The sequence below is a fragment of the Acanthaster planci genome, linkage group LG20 (genome assembly GCF_054643075.1).
Source record: "Acanthaster planci isolate LZ-2023a linkage group LG20, COTS_SCS, whole genome shotgun sequence".
NCBI classification, from domain to species: Eukaryota; Metazoa; Echinodermata; class Asteroidea; order Valvatida; family Acanthasteridae; genus Acanthaster; species Acanthaster planci.
The window spans coordinates 9,388,394-9,412,677 of NC_141796.1; the positions used below are offsets into that span (position 1 = coordinate 9,388,394).

A 24,284-nucleotide genomic window follows, 5' to 3' on the forward strand; every position below is an offset into this window, starting at 1 on the left:
AAGTCCTCTGTGCGTTCTCCTGAATACTTCCAATACATGTGTTTTATTCAGGGCATTTTCATAATGGAAAAGAAAAAATCTAGGGAATGCTAGATGACAAATCAACTGCAAAGACTCAGCTGGTATCAGCACAGGCAAAGAAAACGAAAAGATCCGAGGCGGTTATTGGCCACAAAAAAAAGCTGCTAAAACTCACAAAAGCTGCATATTGACAATTGAAGTACTGGGAACAAAGAAACCAATAAATACCAACGCCACGTCCAAGAAACAGGAACGGACATCTTAGAATGAAAATGTTACTCCTAAATCGAAATTCCTCATCAAAGTATCAAAATTAATATGACAAACTTACGTTAACTAAATTATATAAATGTTTAATGTCGCTCTTGGACTCCTTCAATTCTCTTGATTTCATCAGATTTTTACTGGCTTTATAAAACAATACATGTATTTCGTACAAAGATCTTCAATTTAGGGCTAAATACAAAAGTCAGACACGATTAAATAATCTGTATTTTTAGATAAAGAGTATAAGTTTTTTTCTTCAAGGGCAACACATGTACATCTATTAAGGCAATACATAAGTATACAGAAATATTTTAATAGTCATAATACAATTTTATTATCATAATATATCTGACTATTAATATTTTCTTGGAGTGATAGAATCTCCATTGGCTAGAGACTGAATATCCTGGTCATTGGGTACACCGAAATTATCGCGATACAAAGGCAGTGCATCGCCTGTAACATACAACCCCCCCAAAAAAAAACAACTGCAAATACCATCATCAAGTCTACCCTCGCAGGTATCCAGTTACCCTTGGGCTTTTGGAGAGACGTTCCAGCAAGGATGCTGCCTGCTGATCAGCAAGGATGCTGCCTGCTGATCAGCAAGGATGCTGCCTGCTGATCAGCAAGGATGCTGCCTGCTGATCAGCAAGGATGCTGCCTGCTGATCGGCAAGCTGTCCATGGGCACTTAAGTGCAAAGGGTGGTTTTTCTTTTCAAACTCCAATAATCTCTTTTACCATTCAGGCACCAGGCACACATTGCAGTGTGTCTGAAAATAGAATGTGTTGGAATCGGCCCTTACAATGCAAACTTGTCAAATTGCCGGGTGTCGGCAAAATGTATCAATTCCTTTCTATTGGTTGCATCGAAATGAGGCAAACAGAAACAACTGGTATGCTTGACAATGTCAGGCATCTCAATAAGTCCCTGATTCTGTTCGCATCCACAAACAGGCCAATATTCTCAATCACGAACATCAGGGCCCAATCTGCCGGCTCTGCTAAATCCAAAGCTGCTTACAAAGAAAGTAGCACCAACTTCAGACTTTGGAACCAAAATGGCTGTTCATTTTGTGTGCAGTACAGCATGCACCTACTGTCTGCTAACTGTCCAAGTGGACTGACGCATAATCCACCATTTTGGTTCCAACAGTTCAGACATTCATGTCGCGACTCTCTTACAAACACCTCTGTGCTAAACCATGACACTCTGCCCTTGTCAAGTAACCAGAGTCCTTCACAGTGTCAGTTACACACCCTATGCTTGCACAAAAGCCGACATTCCTGGATAAAACTCACAACAAAAGCAAACCATAAACCAATTGTTTTCTGATCTTTAGTGAAGATGCTTGGCTTGCAGTGAGCAGACATTTTCCAACAATGGAACAGGTAGGATTCCTAGCAGAAAATTCCGAGTGCATGTACATATACCTTGAGTTTCAAACAAAGAACAACACAGCCAATCGCCAAATCTGATCTTACTTGTATAAAAGCTCCATCTTGTAGCACATGAAAATATACACAGTACACGTAATGAAATTTCCCACACGTACGCATTCAAAAGTATGTGGCACGACGCAGAGACCCATCCACCAAAGAATTTTTTTATAGAGTTAACTGCTTTAACCCCTTCACGGCAGAATATTTTGACCACAACTGCTGGGCCTTGGCATGAATGCAGGGCTTTGTCCAGCAGCAGGCCCCATTGAACCAGCAGCTGCATGGTGAATAGACTGTATGTGTGGTATGCACTAATCCTCACTCACCGGTGCGGTAGTAGCAGTCCTCCTTAGCGAAGGGGTTAACTTCACACTCAATTTGGTCCCTCTGAAGACCGCACAATTTCTCTCACAAATATATATATATACAAGAAAGCAATCCAATACGAGTGCTTGTACAAATGAGCTCCACAGGTAAACCAGCAAAATCAGTCATCCAAGATCAAAATCAGTTGTCCTACATTAAAATCAGTTGTCCAGTATCAAAGTCAGTTGTCCTTTGTAATTAGTTGTTCATGTATTTCAAATAGAAAATAATTGTAAATTTAACATAAGCATGTGGCTGAAATTTTTTACAACTCTTTTGCATTACAAAAAACTATTTCTCAAATATTTTCTCCACCCTTAACATTTAATAAGTGGGGCTAACTTTAGGCTAAAAAATGGTTCCCTTAAAAAGGGATGTGGCAATGTGACTAGGTGGGTGGGTGTCATTCATCATGGAGGACCTTTTTGTGCCGTACACTGGAAATGTCTGAATAAAAAATTGATGCTGATGACAACTCAATAGGGGCGGAGCTTATTTCCAGAAATGGAAATTTGTGAAAAGGTGGGGCTTAATTTCTCAGTGGGTTGGGCTGCACATACACTTTTAGTTGCAATGGTGCAAACAACAAAGCAATTTAGGTTTCTTTGCGAATGAAAAATTTCAGCGCTTTTCTTGAGGCTCCGTCTCTTGAGGAACCACTTCCCATAAAGGAGGGTGGAGCTTTCTTGAAATTGAGACAGGCCACTACCTTCCTTATGGGAGAAGCTACGGTGGAAATGGGAGGAGCTACCTTTCCTCACAGGAGGAGCCCATGTCAAAACGGGAGGGGCTACCTTCCTTGTAGCAACATCCACTGACAGAATGGGTAGGGCTAACATCATCACAGGAGGGGCTTCTCTTCTAGTGGGTGGAGCTTGTGGCACGGCAGTACCGCAGGAACTTGAAGAAGAGATTGGTGACAAAGTACCAGAGGTTGCGAGCGATCTGGGAGCGAGCGATGAGGACCCGCCACAGGAGGACGAGCAAGACGGTGTTGAACATCCACCGAATGTTTCGCAGACTGCACAAACAGAAACAGGATGACGTTACAATGAAAAGAAAAGTCGGTCCTCTTGACAGATCAATTTGATTAATTATAATACAACGGGTTGCAGCGATAGTCCAAAAGTTGTTGAATACTATTGCTTTTAGCTGTCAACATGAGCGCGCACTGTGTAAGGGAGCGTTTCATAATTGTTGAAGGCGGTATTTACTGCGGCACCGCTGTTTTTTTTAGCGGCACCGCACTTGTTACCCGAAAGGGCTTAATGCTGGTACCGCAAAAATACAGCGGTACCGCAGTAAATACCACCTTCTGTAATTATGAAACGTTCCCTAACTTGATAGGGCCAGGGCTACTTCTTATCCTCTGCACCCTACGGCGCCACGAAATCCATTGTTGCAATTTCTTGCACTCAGCAGGGATCTTGTTTCACCTGTGTTGCATTCTGTCGCATTTCGCTGCCTGGAGAGAACCCAGTTGGGGTCAAGGTTGAAAGAATGGATCCCATTCAATGCACACATACAAATCTTCTACCAACTTTCTAAAACAAAAAAACGTCTCAAGCTTACGTTCTGATGTTTCTCCTGGCAATGTGCAACGAGTTGAGGTCTTCATTCAGCACGTAGCGCTTGGTGCCGATGCAGTACGTCTCAATGTAAGCCTCCCAGTCAAGAGGACGCACATCTATGTAGAAGCTCTGCTCGAGAGACAAATAAATACGAACAAAGATAGAGTGTGTGCTGCCCTTCAAACCTTGTACTCAGGGTTGCATATTTCAGCAAAAGGCTGCACCGAAACCTAGCTCTACTACTGAGCCTTGGGAGTGAGGTTGGAACACTGACAGAAGATTTTGGTTCGTGATTTGAATCGGTTCCGGGGGAAGGGGGGGAGACAGGGGTTCACCTTCTTGTCGTCTTCGGACATGAGAGCCTGCATAGCCTCCAGGTTGTGGTTACTCCACTCCCAGTGGTGAGTGGTGAAATACTTCAGTGTCTTTGTCGACTTGTAGATTCTGTCACACATCTTCACCATCCTGCAAAATAATTTGTGTCAATATCAACTGTCGGTGCTCCTTTCAGACACCGGCCAAACTCGGAAAGCTACAATTTAGTCAACTACAGGTCATTTGTGCTGGTACTCTGGGGGGGTCTTATGTGTACAGATTACCGGGCAAAGTCGTCCAGTGATTAACAACTGATTGCTGACGGGACTTGGCCGTTTCTTCCTCAAGAAGTTCTCTTATTTAAACCTTCCAGTACACAACAATGCATGGGGAACACAAACAGCACATTCACTTGTAAAGTAGTCACAACTTGGCCCTGAAGTCCTGAAAAAAACGGATGTGACATTTTGGAGAACCTGAGATGCTTACAGCTGAAATTTTGGTCTGGAAATTTGACTTTGGCTAGACTGGGCTATACCTTGGTTTCTGTCCTCTCACTTGCAGTGCCAAATCCATGAAGAAAGCAGGAACCATTGAGCCAATCATGTTCCAGTAGGTGTGCATGATACTGAAATAACAGACAGTGATTGGGTGGAATTAACAATGACAGTTAATATGCAAAAAGTGGGTGGGGCTTGGTGGCATATCTAGCCACACCTTCAGCAAGTTGAATTTGCATAATGTTGCTGTTGCAAAGGGACACTCAACTCCAACACTCAAATATATTCTCCTCTCGGGAAGACATAAGGTTGTGCACATTCAGTTGAAAATTGGTCACATGCCCTTCCTGAGTGATTCAATAAATTATCTGATGAAAATGTAGGCACATCACATTAACAACTTGTTTAGAAATGCACATGTGTGTGTGCATTTAAATTAGTGTCACATTTGAATACTTCATCAGAAGCTGAGTCAAAGATCATCACATTAGTGAATTTCTGTATTTCTATCCCTAAGGTAAGAATGGAACAGTCCTTACGGGTTTGATGTGAATGCAGCATTTGGTCTTCTGAACACCATCTCAAGGGGTGTTTTTGTGAAGTAATGTGTGATGTTGCCTGCAAGAGAAATAAAAATTAAGGTTAGTTTTGAATACAAGTATATGACTTCTCAGATACCATTTTAACAGATCAAAGACAATATGACTTGGCCAACAACTCCCAAGAAAAATTACTGGCAGAGGTCGAATTTGAACCTACAGCCTCCAGAATACTGTTCCAGTGATCTGCCAACAGTTATCTAAGCCCTGTGTTACCAGTCTCCAAACGAGAGAGGGTTCGAGCCTGTAACCACCTGATTATTGCCCAAGTGCTCTAACAAGAGGCTATCTCACCAGTATCACACCTCGAGGGGATTCGAACCCATGACCTCGTGAGTATTATATTTGTGCTCTGCTAACACAGCTGCTCAGCTCTATGTTAGAAATCTCCCAACTTTGGAGGATTCGAACCCCAGACTTCTGGAGTACTATGCTCATGCTCTGACAACACAGCTTTCCATCCCTACTGCATTTTTCTCTGCTGACTCACCGATGACTTGCCATTTTGAGGGGTTGGTTGAGCTGGTGACGCAGTTGTAGATGGGCGTTGTGGCTGGTCTGAAGTAGAGAAAAGGAAGAGAATTTTATAACGGCTGCCAAAAGGTATTAGTTTCCATCAACTCCAAGCCAGTGTCACAAGTGCTGTTTAAAGGAGGTCGACGTTTCATCAGGAACGTGACATTTCACCCGAATCCAGCTTAGCCTGGAAAATCTGCTTATCAAAAACAGGTTTCTGGTCAAAGTATCATGCCGTGTTTATAGCTTTTGGCTGGTACTTATGTACTTTGAGCTACCGTGATATTGAACTTGGACCCTTCAAGCTGGGGAATGCTGGTGACACGGCTTGTTCAAAATCAAGTGCTCTGCAAAGAAATGGGACTTGTTGACTCTCTGAGATGATCCCCCACCTGTGGAGTCCCGTATGCCAGGAGGCAGCAATCAGGGTGTTGACCACGTAATCCACCGGCGAGATATCAGCGACAGCTTCAGAGTCCGCAAGCATGGAGCGCAGCAGACCCATGCCAGTCTAAAGAGAAGACAAAAAATGAATCCTTGATAATATGTGCTGTACCGTCCACCTGTTTTCTCAAACGCTGTTGGCGTCTTTTGCTTGAAACCTTCCTGAAGTCTCCAAAATCCTCTATTGTGCAGGAACCAACTGAAATGACGCATCAAGTCACGTGATCACATGCTCTAATTAACGCATAGACAATTATAAATAATCAAATATCATTTCTGTAAATTGTTTTTAAGGGGTCATACTTACGGCAATGAAGAGTCCACTTGGCCCGTTGAAATTGTCAATCCAGCCCTGTTTATAAAATTGCATGAAAAACATGGAAACAGTTATGAGGTCAAGTCACAGGTCAAAGGTCATTTCTAAATTTCTGCATGGATTAACAGGCTGTGGCTGAGACAAAGCCGAAGTCAGAGTGGAAGTCCAGATTTAACAAAGGCCCTCCCAGGAGTTTCAATAAAAATCGGCGTACCGGCATGGGCTCCTTCCAAGCCGCGCCGACAATGGACGGTCGGACGATGCAGATCGGTAGCCCGCCCCCCTCCTGTAGAAGCACGTACTCCCCCAGGGCCTTGGTGAACGTGTAGGTGTTGGGCCGGTTGCCGAGGATCTTGGGAGTGATGGTGGCCAGCATGTCCTCCGACATCCACCTTGTGGGGGGTGAAAGTGCAGAACGTCAATTTACAATCATCACATCCCAGAGTCAATCAATCGACTATCCCAGTGTTGAGAAAGTATGGACCAGCACTGCACCAATGTTAATATTTCTTATGCCAGGAAAATTTTGATCAGACTGTGGGGAATTTGGTGTACCCAACACAATGTTTAGGTCCCGGCGAAAACCATCCATCAATAGTTATGTGTGGTCCTTACAATGACGGAACAAGAATGTGCATTCTAAGTGGGGCTTTTGCCTTTCACTTCTTTAAAATTATTGACTTTGTGCTATTTTACATGTAACTTTGTGAGAAAAACTGTCAATGTTTGCTTACGTGGGATTCGAACCCACAACCAGCTGCTTGCTGGTACAGACACCTCTACCACTCGACTTCTGATAAGGGTAGGAAAGTACTCAAGTTACTCACTCTGTGGCGTTCATGAGCTTGTACGGGTCCATGGGCGGCGGGTACACCACTTCCTCGATCTGCTTTCTGTCACAGTTCGCGTACGCCGTCGAAACATGCAAGAAAACCTTTAATTTAAAAAAAATTCATTTAAATAACAAACTCATGAAATTAAACACACACCAACTAGAATAGATGTGAAACTTTACTTCCCAACTTCAATGACGCAAATTGGCACTTGTCTTTTTCTCAAGCAGTCAATATGCCATATTGTCACTATTACATGTACTCATATATTTTATGTTTACATTTTTAGTATTGGAAATTTTAAAATATAGCCCTTTGAATTATACTTTGAGAAATATGTCTTAAAAAGAGTGTCCAAAGAGGCAAACTGAGGCACAATAAAACGCACCTCCAGGTTTTTCATGTCCTGGCAGAGTTTTATCATCTTCTGGACGGAGCCCACGTTCAGCTTCAAAGAAAGACTGCCAGAAAAGGACAAAAACGGTGTCATCAGCATGGCAATTTAGGAAGTCGCCTACTTTAACCACTTTATCAAGTAACCATCACCGACTTCCATGGCTTTGAAAACCTTGGAACTTCAATGAACACGAGCAGTGGAAAATTCCATTACTTCGGGGGAATTGATGTTATCTACTTCAGCCTGGTTTTGAAACAGTGGGTCACATGTGGGTCACACTATGAATTCAGGGTCCAAAAGTTTGACATTCCTGTGTCCCTATTACACCTGACCTGTGTCATTTGGAAATATCACGTAAATTGATTTCAAACTATTTCTATTTGTTTGGCAGGTAATCTGCATTAATTCATCTCTCTTGGCAATTACAGAATGTGTTCTGAACTTACAAAAATCATGTCAGATGTGACAGGGACACACAACATTGGACCCCTAATTTCTAGAATGACCCATGTGTCACTTGATAATAAACTGCCTCCGTATACAATGTACATATGGCAAGTTGTACATTATGCATCCAAAGATTACACAACTGAATTCAAACTCGGAAAAGTTCACACATTATGATGTGTGTATCTATAATGCTTCCCTTCCCTGGTGACCGACAACACCCTTTTCTACATGTTGTATTAAACTAGCTCAAAAAAAAAAATAATTTAATTTATAACTACAAAACGCAACAATGAACCAGCTATATTCATTTGCCCTTGTCGAATGTTCGTGGGTGAACTTTGAGCTACTGTACATGAGTATACATCTATGTTACATTCATTGTCATGAAAACAAACAAACTGGCATAGAAATAGCCACCCCTATCAGCGATAGGCCAAGCCTTTATTTTGCATTCGACCACAACTGCGTTGGATCTTTCGATGTGCAGTGTGACAATTTTTTAACAATTGGTTTCTAACCACGGAGTTGGCAAGATAGAGATCTCACCTTCTTTGGGAGTAGCTTATCCAGGGATTAAAGCATAGATGATAACAAATCTCTAATCCCTTTTAGGTTACTAAACTTAGATTTTATTATCATAATCCATTTCCAAATCTTGTCCTATTATCGTTAATCGGGTGCCATGTGTGGGCTGTGCAAAACAAGATGAATGCATGTTCACAATGACTGTGGATAACTCCAGAAATTATGGGCCCAAAAGTGTGACATTTTTATGTCCCTGTTACGTCTGACCTTTGTTATTTGACATGGAAATAGCACCGGAATTGATTTCAAACTATTACTATTTGTTTGGCAGGTAATTTGCATTGAGTCATCACTCTTGGAAATTAGAAAATGTGTTCTGAACTTATATGTCAGATGTGACAGGGACTCGAAAAAAAATTGGACCCCTAATTTCTGGAATTCCCCGTGTTTAAAAGACATGTATACATGCACATTTTAAGCTGCTTAAGGCTGTCTTAAGAAATCTGTCCGTTAAAAAGATTCAAGCTCATTGCCATAACATGAATAAATGTTTTCATCACACATCTCCGACAGAGAATTCTCGATTATTTGACAACAGATTCAAAGAATCTGCAATACTTTTGTCTCAGATACATTATGCCACATCTTGGATGGAAGAGCTAATCGTTTCAACGTCTTCCTCCATCCTAAAATGAGGCCAGTAGCACAAAGTAATAGAGAGGTTGATATTGGCTACCAATTCTTACATTAAAAAAAAAATCACTTTATATGACTGACCCAAGTTTCTCGTCAAACCGCACCGTAGCCGCACTGTGGTATACAATGTGAACTTCTTCCTGTAACCTGGCAACATCCTCCTCCGAGATGCCGAGGTTGGGCTCCATAATGTCACCCTCTATTGTCACCAGTTTGTCCAGGAGTTCGGGGCTCTCCTCCCTGATTTTGTCAAACAGCTACAAAGAACAACAATGCAACCCAAACGTGAGAATTTACAATCAAACCAAACAAAAGAAGTCAGCCGCAAGGAGTTTTAAGGGTTTACTTTGTATTAATAAAGTCATAACTCTTCTCTGAAGAACACTTGTTACAAAATCGTATTCCCTATGATACATGCTAGAGATTCCAGCTGCCGTTTAAGAATTTCACACAAGTTTTAAATAACAGCGTAACTGCCACAGTATTCAAAGGTTTTCATTATTCATCTCTGTTTGCAAGGCTACAAGATTTTCTGCAGCAGCATGAGATCCGTCCAGTCTGCTCTCTACCACCTCACGTACTCATTAAGCAGTCCTGGGTAGGTTGTTGCAGTGACATGTCTTGAGCTAAAGAACACAGGCACTGAGGTATCCAGGGAATGACCCATGAACTCACGCCATCACGCAGGAGTGACACCCAAACCACTGGACCACTGTACCATACAATTTGAAGGAAGTTAGTTTTAAGAACAAGTTTCACTTGTTTTTGTTGTTCGTCGTCTTTCATGCATCCTTCCAACTGGATCTTCAAACAGCTTTCTCAGGTGTCAGAGTGGGTACGTACCTTTGACTTGGTGATCACAGACAGCCTTTCCCTCGCAGTCTGCCCCGCCTTGGGCCTGACAAGGAGGAAGATCTGTTTGAGGGTGGGGCACGACCGCAGCAGTTTCTCCACCAGGACCTTGCCGATGAAACCGGTCGCCCCCGTAATGAAAATGGACTTGTCCGTGAAGTATTCCGGGATGGAGACCAAGGCATTGTTGTTCGTCGCCTGCAAATGAACACAGAGAACAAAAATATAACGTTTGGCTGTCAGGAGACGATCATTATCAGCAAGCTCTTGTTGTCCTTCCTCAGATCAGGTGAGAGGAATTTCTCACCTGCACGACTTACTGTCCGAAAAGGGTGCCTTCTCTTTTTCACTTCCACACAGCAAACTTACCATGGTCCAAAGATCTGTCTCCTCCTCTAAAGGCTTTTCCTGAATGTCCACTGCAGTTTCTCCCTCGGCAAACGCAGGCATTTCAACGTTAAGGCAAGTGCCGACAGGCTCTTTCAAATTTTCAGTCAGCGAGTGACAAGAACTGAGCCCTTCTTTATTTGCTTCAAATTTGCAAAGTCAACACACACCGGGGCAGGAAAGTCACATAGGCAACACTTCAGATGCTGGCTAATTGATTCAAGCGCGACACACAAAAATTGCCATGACCAGAATTAGGCCTGCACATAGGAATCACTGGGGAATGTTCCTTGGACACGTACAATGAAGATAAGCTACACAGTGCTGTCTGAATTATTCAAACTTGCCAGACCCTGTGTGCAAATTGTCCAAATGTATATGTATGCATACGTGTGTGAACCCTAGGAACCGAACAGTGCCACACTGCCCTCAGCACAGGTTAGCACGACCAGACAAATGATGGACTTTGCCAGGCCATCTCCAAGTTTTATAGGGCAGCCCCACATGTTTATCTTTCTGGGTGAAAATTACACAATAAACACTGGGCAAACATGACTTTTAATAAGTTAATATCTGACAAATGGTTGCATTATTAGAGCCACCTACAAAAGCAAAGACATTCCTCAATTTCTTCCTTTCTCTTACAGGTGCAAAAAGATGCGTTGTTACAATAGATACAATGATCCACCTACCATCAATGCTGCTGAAGTTAATTTTCACAAAGTTAAATCCCAACAGTCAACTTTTCAATGAAAATACGATTACAATACGCAGCAGGTGATAAGATTCTAAAAATATACAGTTGATGTCGTCCAATAAGATGCAGTTTTTTAAGAAGCCGCTGCTTCCATTCTATATTTAGTCCGTCTGTCTTTAATTAGCTACAATCCGAAACATTCTTCTTTGTTTGGCATGTTCCGGACCAACAGCGATTAACTGATATAACTTGGCGGTTTTGTAAATTTGACAATGATAACAGATCTCCCCTGTAATCTAACCTCAGATGAGGGAAGACAAACCGATTCTTTTAATAGTGTGTTACTGAAAGATTGGATTTGATTGGTAATGCTACCTAGAGCAGTTAGATAAGCAAGCAAAGAAAGACTTAGAAAAACACTGCGAGTTTTGCTAAACTTTAATGCCGAGTCTGGGCACTTTAGTCTGATTTCGGAATGGTTACCGGGGCAACATGTGCATACTTGGAACTGGCCAATTGAGCATTTAATTCAAACAAGGTGAATGACAAACTGACTTATTTGTGCTTTTAACACCTACCACTTCATTTCTTGAATGCCCAACTACTGCTCAAGGCAGCAAAGTCATCTCCAAATAATTAGCTACATATATATACCAGTTTCACTAATGACACCTAATTATTATTTCCCTGATTTTAATGATTCTTGGACAAGTTGGACAATAGCCTATGACCACCAAATGTGGTCGGCAAGTTTGTCTAAAAACTGATGTCAGAGTTTTTTTCAGAAAAAAAGGCAGTAGGCCCTAGGTCCATTAATCTAAAATCTTCAAGCATTCCCATATGGATTTTTTTTTCAAGATTAAAATTAATGTCGTAGGCCTAAGGCCATGAGACAAGAAGTTGTAGATTTGCATCCACCACCCACATGCCCTGACACCACTGCCACCCCCAAATCATTATTTACAAAAATTTTATTATTTGTAAGAAAAAGACACCAAATGACAAAAATCTGAGTTCCGAATCTTCTAGAAGCTGTATTTAAAACAACACATTTATGCACTTCATCCATCGTTAGCTAAGGCTACATGGCTTTTGTATGTCGGATCAGCTTGAACGTTTTATATGCATGTTTTACTGCAGGTCTCTTTTTTGTGATGATCCCTATTTGACCTGATCCATGAACTTATGAAGAACCATCAAAAAGTGATAACATGTCCTAAAAAGTGAAATTTAGCTGAGAAAATTGTCAAGCATTTATTTAGATAACACTTATATTTTTTCAGCCAAGTGTCATAGGTTTGTGCACAGAGGCACCAAGTGTTGTCCGTATGTGGAACTCTTTCCAAAAAGCGTCTGTACTTGGGGATTGAAATTAAATAATGAATAATGAAAAGTGGAAAATATGCCTCATGTGTTTTTGAAATTTTCAGGACGCAAACCTAACATGCGTGTCCCCCCCCCCGCGTGATCGTCTAGTCGCCAGATCCCTAATTTCGCCACCTATTGTCAAATCTGATTGGTTTTCACAGTGAGTGGCAAAGTAAGGGACCTGGCCACTATATTGTCATGCACATTACAACTTCTATCCTCATGGCCACTAAATGGTGTAACGTTACTTATTAGGCCAGGCCCAAGGCACGGAGCCATTTAAATTAAATGCTAATTTTCTTTAAGACTGTGTCTGTGAAGGTACCTTAACTTTAGGTTATGAGAATGAATATCCCGGATTTCCGTCCATCGCCAGCATACCGCAGAAATAGCCGCCAACAAATTTCATTATTTTCCAGAAAGTTATTTTTTCCTGTCGGGAATGGTCAAAAATGGCTACAAATGGCAGGATGCAAGACGGACTGCAAGCTTGTCTACTTTCAAGGTTTGTCCCTTTGCATAGATCAGAGAATAGATGCGTACAAGGTACACGATATCGATGTGCGGTATGTACACCAACTAATCATGACTAATGAATTATGAATCATGAAAAAAAGCATGGGTTTTCCAAATTGTCTGGACGGAAATCTGGGATCTTCATTCTCACCATGCTCATGGCCTTACTAGGGCAAATGATTTTTTTTGTCATTCACAGATCCGTGCACATGCCTCTGAGGGCGCCAATTAAAATGCTGTGCTAGGCCTACCTTGCGAAAGTAGGCCCTATGACGTGTAACGTTACAGAGGCCCCGAGTGTGCATTATCAATGGGCCAATATGTGCTAGTAATTTACATTGGCCTCGCTCATCATGCTCGTCCAGTGTACTACCGGCACTACGAGCATGAGTCGAACGCATGATGTAGGCCCACAAACAGACTTCCGTTTTCACAACAAATTTCCACACAACAGCGGGCCTGATTTCCCATTCAATACCATAAAATCGTTCGTGCTTACCATATTTTTGTTTGGTAGCTCTTACTTATCTCAAGTCTACAGGGTTGTTTGAAAAACTGCTTCCTTCTGCGATCTCCTTCGCGACCCGTTGTCTTCCATCGAGACCAGTTGGTGGGCAAGGCGACCTTGTCGATGTCCTCGATGTTAAAAATATCAGGTGTTAATCTGGTACCCAATGGTGCAGAAAACACTTCCTGTTCACCTCTACGGTTTATTTCCCACATGGCCTCTTGAAAATCAGTGGCCTCAGACTACATTCTTAACTGTTCAGACTAAACTTCTCCAAATAATCGCGCGTAATTATTCCAACGAATCGGGGCACTTTTTCGTGGTGAAATTCACTAACATTTCCACAACTTAATGGAGATATTTTTACATAACAACGCCGAGGAATTTAAACATGAAATGATAATCACATATTTTTTCCTAAGAAAAACAGTTTTAATAAGCTACTAACTATAGGACTAGTACAAGTTTAATTTGTGTCCATTGTCCATTTATGGCGCGCCAATTGTTAAAATTTAGTACCGTTTTGTGTGGAATCAAGGACATTCAACAATAATGAAAACATAAAGGCCTGTGTCAACTATTTACTTATAAAAAAATCAGCATAAAGGATTTGTTACTCAAGGATAGGGGGTAGTCAAATAAACTTCGAAATAAATTTATCCCCGTAAGTTTCATTTTCCAAATTCTTGGGGTTTTACGAGGGGGGCGTGTCGACCAAAATGATGAAAAAAAAAACTTTGTTCTTCATTTGCACAGACCGTTGCTGCTGCCAGACTTTAGTTCTTATTTTCATACTATTTTACACTGGAAAGTACTTGTGCTTTATTGTGCCTTTTGATACCGATAACAGAAATATTTGTTACTTTTTATATCACGCGCCCGTCCAATAGTCTGAGTGGAGTTATGAACTTGTAGCAAGCACACACACACTCCCCCCGACAAAATGGCCGCTTACAGTACTGACTTTGAGGCTCATAATATTGCCGATTTTAGCCATTTTTAAGGATAATTGTTCCACTGCTTGACACTTTTCACTTAATAGGGCCGTGAAGTCTGTTTGTTGGCCTGTGAGGAGCAGTTAAGCGAGACGAACAGCACGTTTTATTTGGTGAAAATGGCAGACAACTGGGCTAACTTCTCGAATATGCCGAATGCGGCGGCACAGCAGCAGCCTGCCGCGCCAGGAGCGGCCGAGCCGCCAGCCCAGGTAAGCATGGTACTGGTAGGCACCTACATGTAGGTTGCGGTTGTCGTGGGCCTAGGCAAGTACAGTGTATTGAGAAGTTAGCTAGTCTGAGCAGTGCCTTTATTTTAAAAGTTACAGTCTAGAAATCATGTTTCGAAATTTAATCAGCCTCTTGGAAAAGATGATCATGTTGATTTAATGTTGTTGTCCTGACGTCAATTTTTTTCTAAGCCTAAGGCCGTAAAAATGAAAGTTTTAGATTTGCATGCAGAACATTTCGGAAAAGCATGAGGCGTTTTTTCATTATTCATTATTTACTTTAAGCAAGATGGCATGTATAGTGACCGTCCCGACTGTGTCAGTGATCGGGAGTTAGTCGCTGTAGAAAATGAATGACCCAAATCAAAACCAAAATTTCACAGACTTTTATGTGCTGGAAATCGCCCAAAGTAATACATCGGTGGTTTGATGGGGTGAGTGATCCATACACACAAAAAGGTTCTCATACTTACAAGACATTTTCGCTGAGTCCCCACGTTTTGAACGGACCGCTGTGGGGCCTAGGATATACAGAGGGAGTCCAATAGACTGGCCCCCAGTTTGGAGCTATGCGTATGCATGATGTAGGTCTATTTTAGGAGATTTTAGGCCTAGGAGCTTATCGTTTTTGTAGTAAGCAAGGTAGGCATGCGTAGGTACCTAGGTATGTGCATTTGATACCCTTTTACTGGTGCTTTGTGATTTGGGATTTTAAATCTTTGTTTAATAACCTTTTTTGTGAAAATTATTAAATTTTTGGTAAATAATGAATTTTTTTGGCGGGGAGTTTTGGAGCAAGTAGGCGATTGACGCAAATCTAAAACTTTCATTCTCGTGGCCTAATAATATTTCCGTAATTTCAGTCAACTGAACATGCTGAAGGTTATTTATTGCAAACATTGTCCAAAAAAAAATCCAAAGATTGAAAAGACAAAGATTCCTTTCCAATTTTGTCGGAAAAGTCATTTGAAAATATTGCCAAATCTCTTTGTAAAATTGTACACCGGGAAATGGAACGTGGTCGGGGTTCACACTGCTTCTTCCTTTCTTCCCTAAATTACAATATATGGGCCTTATATAGTTGATATTTTATGATTGAATTACTTTAGTTCTTGTTTGTTTTTTGTTCCGGTCACACCGAGGCCTGACCCCAAAGAGAAAGAATACAAAGGGGATAGCCTCTATTTGTGTCTCACAACCATGTCAACACAGATTTCAATGTCTGTATTCCCCAATTTTCTAGGTAGAAGCGGGTGGAATGGATGATGACTGGGGCGACTTTGGTGGTTTCGAGGAGGCAGTGGCGCCTCCCCCCGAGCTTGCCCAGCAAGTGCCGGGGCCAGGCGTGGAGGCCAGTCCCTCACCTTGGGCATCCTTTGCTATCGGTGAGGAAAGAGTTTGTTGGGAATGACGATATGCGGATGCAGTCGGTCAGTACAGTTGCACTGTCAATTGATCCTGTGGGAAATCTCCAACTGTATTTCCCTTGTTCCGGGCATTTTTTAAAAATAGAGGGTGATGAACTGACGACACCACCATCAACAGACCCCATTTCATGGCGCTGCTTAACAGTTAGGAGAAAGATCCTGTTTCTTGTGGCTGAAAATGTTGCTAAGCACTATTTCAGGGCAGTGCCAAGTGTCATTCCATTCACTCAAACAGTAATTTACATAAAAAGGTGTACTCCATCACTAAGCAGAACAAAATTCCAGGAGCCTCACCATTTTAATACTCGTTTTTCAAAGGGATGAACAGAACAATTTCAGGTAGACGCTGGGCATTTTCAAACCATTTCGCCGTCTCTGTCCGAACCAGAAACGGGCATATGACACTTCATCTGATCTTGATATATACATGTAGTATACTGAAATCGGAGATGATCTGAGCAGTTTTGGTGTTCTGTTTCACCCTGTGGTTGTTTCCTGACTCCCTTCCCCTTCAAACGATACCTAGCTTCCGTCCAGAATCCTGCCGCCGGTCAGCCGGACCTCCTGATGGCCCAAGCTCAAGCGCAGCCTCCCCTCCAGCCCCAGATTGACCCCCCGTTTGCCGACCCTGTGCCCCAGAGGGTCGCGGTAGCAGCCGCCCCCGAACTCACATCTCAGGCGGAAGCATCTAGACAGCAAGCCCAGGTTGGCAGTTTGTTGTTTTTTTTCTGTCAGTACTGCTGCTGAGTATAATATCCGTGAACTGAATCACACAAAACGAGTCATGAGACCGTTTTTTTCTTCCAGTGATTTTGCTGTAGTTTGCATTACAAACTGAGCAACCTGAGCAGATCATTTTGATTTATCACTTACATTTAGCACCGCGATGGAAGTGGACATTGTGGGGGGAGGGGAAATGTTGAGGATTGCTGTTGATATACACCGAACAAGATTCTTTCGAGGGCCGTTAAACTCAAAAGAGGTCCTTGCGTCTAGTAATCAGCATCTCATCCTGCAATTTATTGTAGGCCCAAGCAGCAGCACCGCTCCAGAACCAGCCTGTAAAGAACAGCCTAGACGATGACGAAGACTTGTACGGAGCCGAGGTAATGTCCCAAATTGCTTCATCTTTTAAATTTTTAGGGGCATCCTGGTGGCCCTGCACGTGCTGTTTTCTTGCATTTTCAGTGTTATGCCTGCAGATTTTAGAAGCTCCTGTACAAAATTGCTTGGGGACTTGGGGCGGTGAAGGAGGTAACTTAAGGTCGACCTCGAGGTTTTACAAGATTTATCAGGGTATTATGGGATAGCTCAAATTACCCCTTGTTGAATTTTTGCATCATTCCCTTAATGAACTTCTGTTGCCCCTCAGGGAGCAGTCGGTGGGCCTCCACCCGTCGAGAACCACAACGCCGAGTCGGCAGACGGTGAGCACCTGGAAGAGGTGGACATGCTCCGAGGCGAGATGGACGAGTACCCAGCCAGCCAGCGGTTCATCAAGAGGTCCTCATCGTCCACCGAGGTCTTCGCCGCCGAGATGACTGGGAAAGTGGCCCGGATGGAAGAGCGGCTGTCAGCCGCCGAACGAGAGAAGATTAGACTACTGAAGGTTGGTGGATCCATTTCCCTCAGCCGCTAAGCAAAGATAACTTGCTAAGCAAATAATGTGTGTTTATCAAGAACAGAACCACTTCAATTTTGAGGGCTGTCCTTGAAATCTGAACTGCGAAGAATCCAATATTTCGTACTAGCACATGTAACCCTCACCTTCAAGGGTTTGTAAATTCCAAAGAATCTCACATGGCTGATATGAAGTATTTGGGGGCATTCAATGGGCTCCGAGCTGGACCAATAGAGGGCGCAATTTTCCCAGCAACAGAGGCTCCTTTGGAAGTAACTGCGCATCCCTGGTCCACAAACGACCACGAAACACGAGCATTACCCAACGAAACGAACACTTTCGAAGAACACTGCTCTGTTCAACCGATGAGGGGATGCATCTGCTCAGGGCCGATCAGATTCCTTGTGAAATGGCCAAGGGAGTTAGGGTCAGTACAAAGTAGGTCAGTTTGATCATGTCATTCAGAGAGGCTAGCCTTGTTATGAAAAAGTTCCATTCAACGATGAGCTGGCAAGCGGCATGGCTTCTGTTCTCAGAAGTCTTTCCCTCTGGATTTCCAGGTCAGGGAGGAGCTGACAGAGAAGCTGGAGTCGCTGGAGAAAGAGGTCGAAGGTCACCGTCGGGAGGCCGAGGAGCAGAGGCAACGCTATGAGGCTGTGCAGGCCAGGCACACCTTGGAGATGGACGAGATACGCAAAGCGGGCCACGACGCGTTGGCCGTCATCGTCGAGGAGTATAAGGTGAGGGGATTTGACCTCAAGCGACTTAGGTCGGCGTCGGCCACTTCCCTCACCATGCATTTGTGTAATCTTTGTTTCAAATCTCATCTGGGGAAACATTTAAAGTTTCCTTCCCATAAAAGTTGAGCCCTTCTTAAATGTCATCTTTCCCACCCCAGACTGCCAGTTTTTAATGAATTCATGTATTCTAATTTATGCAGGAACTATGCAAATGTGCAGTCCTCCAGCAGCAAGAAGCCAGTGAGAAGCAGCTGCAGGCAGCCATCGCCAAGGAGACGGATCGGTGCAAGGAAATCCTGCAAAATCAGGTAAGCGCTGTCCAATCAGGAACCTGTTTTCTTTCTTATGACTCTAATCCTCTCCAATCAACCTGATTTTTTTTATATACAATGTAGGGTTTAGGGGGTAGATCCCATTGCACGCCGAATTGGTGATGCGTGGCCAATTTTCATTTGAATGTGCACAAACCCATAGAGCAGTGAAATGTAGAGGGGTCACTCAGTGGCAATGGAGTTCATAGTCAGCGTAGCATTCTGAGCGCTGTTATGAATGCTTTTGAAATTCAAGCTTTACTGGAAATCAGCGCGCGTGGTGAAATAAATAGTTCAGAGTATTTTGAGCCGAGAAGTCTCAATGATTTGTGATTGCTTCGTAAAAAATCATCCTCTGCAGCATGACAGACTCGCAAGCGTTCTTGAGGAGGAGAGGAAACAGAATGAAGCGAGGATTAAGGCGGCGTTGCAGGAACAGGTAGACGCCCAGAAGATGATGCTGGAAACCTGCTTACGGGAGGAAAAAGAGAAGAACAAACTGGAACTCAAAAAGGCCCTTCAGGTGGGTGGAATTCTTCACCGTGCCTTCCTAGGTCCGTCAAAATTAGTACTTGACCCATTTTCGGAGAACAAAATCTTGCTTTGAGAATTTATCCGCTGAGCAAAAATTTAGTAGGAGACCAGTCACTTAGAAATGTACGTACCGTGGTTTTGGTTGTTATCCTGTTTTTGCTCAGCGAGCATTTTCTTTGCTTAGCAAAGTTCTAAGCCCAGTAGGACGTACCTGAATTCCTTGGCAGCAATTCCAGTTGAGTTGTGTGAAATGTCAACCTGCAGCCGAGTGATTCGGAGGCTACTTTTGTCAGCTATGTGAGATTGGCCCCTGGTATTGCAGTAACTTGAAGACTGTAGAAAAACAGAGGCCAGCAGCTATGGGCAGGTTCAAGCGACGGCAGCTTGTTGACCACGGGATGATTTTCCCTGGTAACCCGTGCATAAAATGTCAGACGGATACCAGGCAAAATTGGCCGGTGGTTGACAAATAGTCGTCGCTCCAACTTTCCTCGTTGACTTTGAAATGTGCAAGAGGAGTATCTTGTTGGGTCCACATGTAGTGTTCCAAATTTCAGTTGCTGTCCTGAAGTCACATGTAACCGGATTTGATTATAGACAGGCACTGTCCCCCGCTGAATTTTTTCCTCGACAAAATGACAACCAAAGTGTTTCACTGCCACTTTCTAGCATCCAACTATCTGATTTGGCAGTAATCAAAAACATAACCTTTTGAAGGTGAAGAACGTTGGACGCTGGGACGCATTGTTGCCATGGTGATAGCCACACCTTTTTTTTCCCCCAGGAAGAGCACAGAAAGAGTGGAGCCGCTCTCCAGAGGGCGCTAGAAGAGGAGAGGTCAAAGGGCAGGGAGATGCTGGAGGCACAGAGGGCCCAGGCTGGCAGGTCATTAGAGGACGAGCAAAATCACCTCCGAGAAACTTTACTAAGGGAACTGGAAGAGGACAGGCAAAGGAGCAAGGTCCTCCACAGTTGTCTTGTTTAGAATTTTAGGGGGGTGTAGAATATCTTCCATACAGGCACAGTTATGCAATCAGTTCCGTTTTTCTATTTATCCAAAACTGAGAAACAAACTCCTTTTTCTCGTTTGGTTTAAGCCAATACACAGGCATTCGTGTCCACATTGATTTCATACATTCAATAAAAAGGGTCTTGAAGCTGTTGACCTGTGTGTGATTTCACCATTTTGTTGTTTCATTATTTAAATGGACAGTTAATCTTCATATGCCAGGATGGTTGTAAATCGTTCAAAACCTGTCGTGTGCAGGGGTTTTGTTTACAGTTCGACTTGGATTATTTCTGATACGAAATATCTTCATTTACTACACGTCAGGAAGCCATAAAAGCTGCATTAGAGGAGGAAAGAAAGCACCAACAGGAAGCCATCAAACAATCCGTCGCCGAGGCCAGGCAAGGCATGGAGGAATGCAATGCAGAACAAAAGCGGGTGAGGGTCCTTTAATATATTCACATATTCAAATTAGGTCCTGTGATGTCATTGTTGGTGAACTGCTTGCAGTGACATCACAGGACCTAATTTGACGTCAGTAATTTTTCTCAAGGCAAAACCTAATGGATTATTTTTTGTGTGCACACACAAGCAAGAGGAAAGTGAAATTTTCTGATGTCCATCGACACAGGAAAGGGTATTCAATCAGTGAAGGAACTGTAGAGGGCACTACGTAACCTCAGCTGACAACACGGATCAAGTAGGAAAACGATTTGCTTAGAAAAAATGAGTAATCGGCCAAGATGTCCTCACTGTAGGTGTCTGGCTAACTTTTGCTGAGTCCAAGAATTTGATTCATTATGTTTTTAGCAGTTCTTTCAATTTCCTTGACAGCAGTGGGTGACCAATCCCAAGCCCCAAGCACAGCATTTGATAGGTTTTCAGTTGAATGAGCACAACACAGCTCAGATGGGGGTGCACCTCTGTACCAAGTTTGTAGCCCTGAGAGATGATCATTTTTTTATGGGTGCATGAAAAAAAGTGGTGCCCCAAAGCACCTGTACTCCGTCTCATTCCCACTGGACACCAGTTTTCCATCTTTGACTCTTGTAGCTGGACGCTGTGGTACGGCACCGATCCATGGCCAGTCTGGATCTCTTCCTGGAGAGCGCAAGACAGCAGCTGAAATCCCTAATGGATGACAAACCGGTGGGAGAACCAGTGGACGCACCTGACAACTCTTCCTAAACTTTAATATACAGCTCTTAACGTGTATAAAGGTAATTTATAGAATCTCCATTTTTGTATGTGTATATATCTGTCAGACACAGGTACAGTGATTTTCTTGATGCATAGATTTTTTTTCAGACCTCCTGTCGTCAAACTCTGCTGAAGGTACATCCAGAGCGGCTATTTTGTGGCTGTGGCTTAAGCCTTTTAGCATTGACAGTGCTATTGTAGAAATCCATAGCCACAGATAAAACAAGACGTCTGTCTTGGACACAGCCTTGTACAATTCGCCACGTAGAATTTGGCAAAGCACTTGAGGACAACCCCCTTCCCGGTACCCCCACTTTGAGAGACTGCCTTGGGTTCTGCTGCCGAATTCGACCCGGGGGGGGGAGTACTTGGTTAGTGGTAGACGAATGAATAATCCGAGTAATCCACACTTGGTACAGTTCACACCTAGAAACCTTGGCCGTAGCCACAACGGATTTTTGCAGAGTGAAAGCTGCCACCGACGCCACTGCGTGCCCTGGTGATTGCACTCCGCATAGACCTAGCCCTAGCCCTAGACACAAGATTCACAAAAAATTCACAAAAAGTGACTCAGGATACAGTGTACCAAGATGGCAGCTGAATTAACAGGCCTAGCCGTAAAATAACCTAAGAGGGTCCTTCACGTGGCTTTAAGAATAGTTTTGTAGATCTCTGAGATTTTCACCTCATGTTTAGATCTGAATGATTGATACACAGACTCAGTGTAAAAAAGAACCTTCTTTTCGAAGACGTATACAGAAACATTAGCACCAGAATGAATCATGTCTCCTTAATGCCGAGTTTTCAATTGTCACTGTGTATTAAGATTCGGAAGGAAAATCATATTTCAGGTACTGCTTTATGTTGTTTGAATTTTGTAGCACAGAGGTGCGACATTACACAGTGGGGTGGCCCAGCTGTTTCCATTTCAAACGAATTTCACCCTTTTTTATCAAAAAGTGTTGCTAGATTGAATTTTGCTGTTGATGACATGCATTTGGTTATGCAATATTATCCAGAGTGTCATGGTACTGCGTAGAGAGATTCGAGATCATTGGCAGCAGGTGTTTCGAAAGTAAATTGCAGCTTCCAAAAGTTCCTTGATGCCACAAACGAATCGGATTTTTTAAAAAAGGAAAAACAATTTACTATAAGGAAATCTTTAGAAGGCAGAGCTGTCCAGCGTAGACCCAGGTAATGGATAACCACGTAGCTTTCGAATTGGAGTGCAAATATGTCTTCGAGGCAGTTTGTGGGGATTGCTCCACAATGAGAATCCAGGTCTTAGAGTCATCTACTCCGCTGAAAATGCAGGTCTGTCAATAGCCGTCCTTCCTTTGTCTGTCTCTCTCTGGGATTTGCCGAGTGTATTCGTCTATTGGAACAATGCAATAGCTTCATGTTTATCTGTGTACTCGAACGTGTAGCGTGATTGACACCTAGAGCGTGTAGGACTATATCTGTAGATCGTGAAAGAGTATCTTAAGAGTTGGAGAGGGTAAAAGCTCACCCTCCGATATTAAGAATCAGGCTATCAATGCAATGACTTCGAATGCACAAGAAGTGCAGTGCAATGGAACCGTAGGACAGTCATATATCTCCCCGCTGGCATTTTAAGCAACGTGTTGAAATGTCTGTATTGCCTCTTTCATAAAGCTGCATACAGCTCGGTGCATTTGCACCTGTTCATTTGGGTGGGCCCTAGTCTTTTTCTGTTTGGTTAACGTTGTCTTGAGAATATGGAGCCCCTTACATGATAATTTTGGAGAAGATATTTTATGTAATAGCGAAAGCATGGCTTGTACCAGTGCACAAGCTTGATTGGGGCCCGTCTATAAAACCCACTTTCAGTGTCAGTTATTTAAAGGTCACGCGGTTTGAGGGAAATACGTCACATGGGACCGAATTCCCATATTCAGAAAAGGCGAATTGTTTTTTGTATCATCGACATTGTTTCCAAAATTATGCCAGATAGTTACTACTCAGTATGTTTGACTGATCATTGGTTTTATATTGTATTGCAAAAAAAATCCAGAGATGCATGTAGTTGACAAATGGGAAGAGCCACCAACGTAGGGCTGGAAAGCTCAGTTGGTAGAGCACCAGTACGGTATTCCAGAGGTCGCAGGTTCAAATCCCGCTGCAGTCAATTACTTTGTTCATCTTTATAATTAAACAGATCCTGTCGCTTGGAGAAATGAGCGTTTAGTTTCTTAGCTGAGGCTGTCGTAGTAACAAGTGTGAGTTTGGAAACTCCTTGCTTGTGTGATAAATGCTTTTATACCGATGTATACTATTACAGTTACCAATTGGTGGTTAACTTATCTAAAATATTGGTGTTTTTTTATCAGAGAGCTGGTTGCTTTTAGTGATACGGTCAAGAAATTGGCCATGTGAATAAAAAATGTGTGATTGTACAGCTATGTGCAGATTAACTTGATTATGTTTTTTCAAACGTGGACAGATCCAGAATCTATTTTTCGGGGGGTGAACTTGTTTGAAGGACCCAAGAAATCTGGAATTTTATTAAGAAACTTTTTTTGGTCTTTCTGGAGGTGTGGTAAGATTTATGTGGACTTTTTACGTGCATGCAGAAGGAAGAGAATTGAAATAGTCACCGAAAAATCT

General features: G+C 42.8%; 2 protein-coding genes across 3 annotated transcripts; one reads left to right on the forward strand and one right to left on the reverse strand.

Moving 5' to 3' along the window:
* Positions 1–10: 10 nt before the first annotated feature.
* On the reverse strand, positions 11–13,738 carry LOC110975040 (fatty acyl-CoA reductase 1-like). Of its 2 annotated transcripts, none has more exons than XM_022227135.2 (14): positions 13,581–13,738; positions 10,105–10,311; positions 9,343–9,518; positions 7,582–7,654; positions 7,188–7,294; positions 6,575–6,752; positions 6,352–6,396; positions 5,993–6,111; positions 5,575–5,642; positions 5,025–5,103; positions 4,524–4,613; positions 4,006–4,135; positions 3,672–3,799; positions 11–3,120 (listed from the first exon to the last, which is right to left on the reverse strand). In XM_022227135.2, exons 1-14 carry the CDS (start codon positions 13,581–13,583, stop codon positions 2,961–2,963), a joined length of 1,563 nt encoding a protein of 520 aa, XP_022082827.1. In that variant the 5' UTR covers positions 13,584–13,738; the 3' UTR covers positions 11–2,960. The 2 variants fall into 2 exon arrangements, with proteins under 2 accessions (XP_022082827.1, XP_022082826.1); XM_022227134.2 differs by lacking the exon at positions 13,581–13,738 and adding an exon at positions 10,483–10,948.
* Positions 13,739–14,528: 790 nt separating this feature from the next.
* Positions 14,529–24,079, forward strand: LOC147795915 (coiled-coil domain-containing protein 91-like). The gene is made up of 11 exons (XM_087130253.1): positions 14,529–14,796; positions 16,058–16,199; positions 16,768–16,946; positions 17,270–17,347; positions 17,614–17,850; positions 18,423–18,602; positions 18,803–18,910; positions 19,275–19,436; positions 20,232–20,408; positions 20,781–20,894; positions 21,510–24,079. The coding sequence occupies exons 1-11, from the start codon at positions 14,704–14,706 to the stop codon at positions 21,642–21,644; spliced, it is 1,605 nt and encodes a 534-aa protein (XP_086986379.1). The 5' UTR covers positions 14,529–14,703; the 3' UTR covers positions 21,645–24,079.
* The last annotated feature ends 205 nt before the right edge of the window (positions 24,080–24,284 follow it).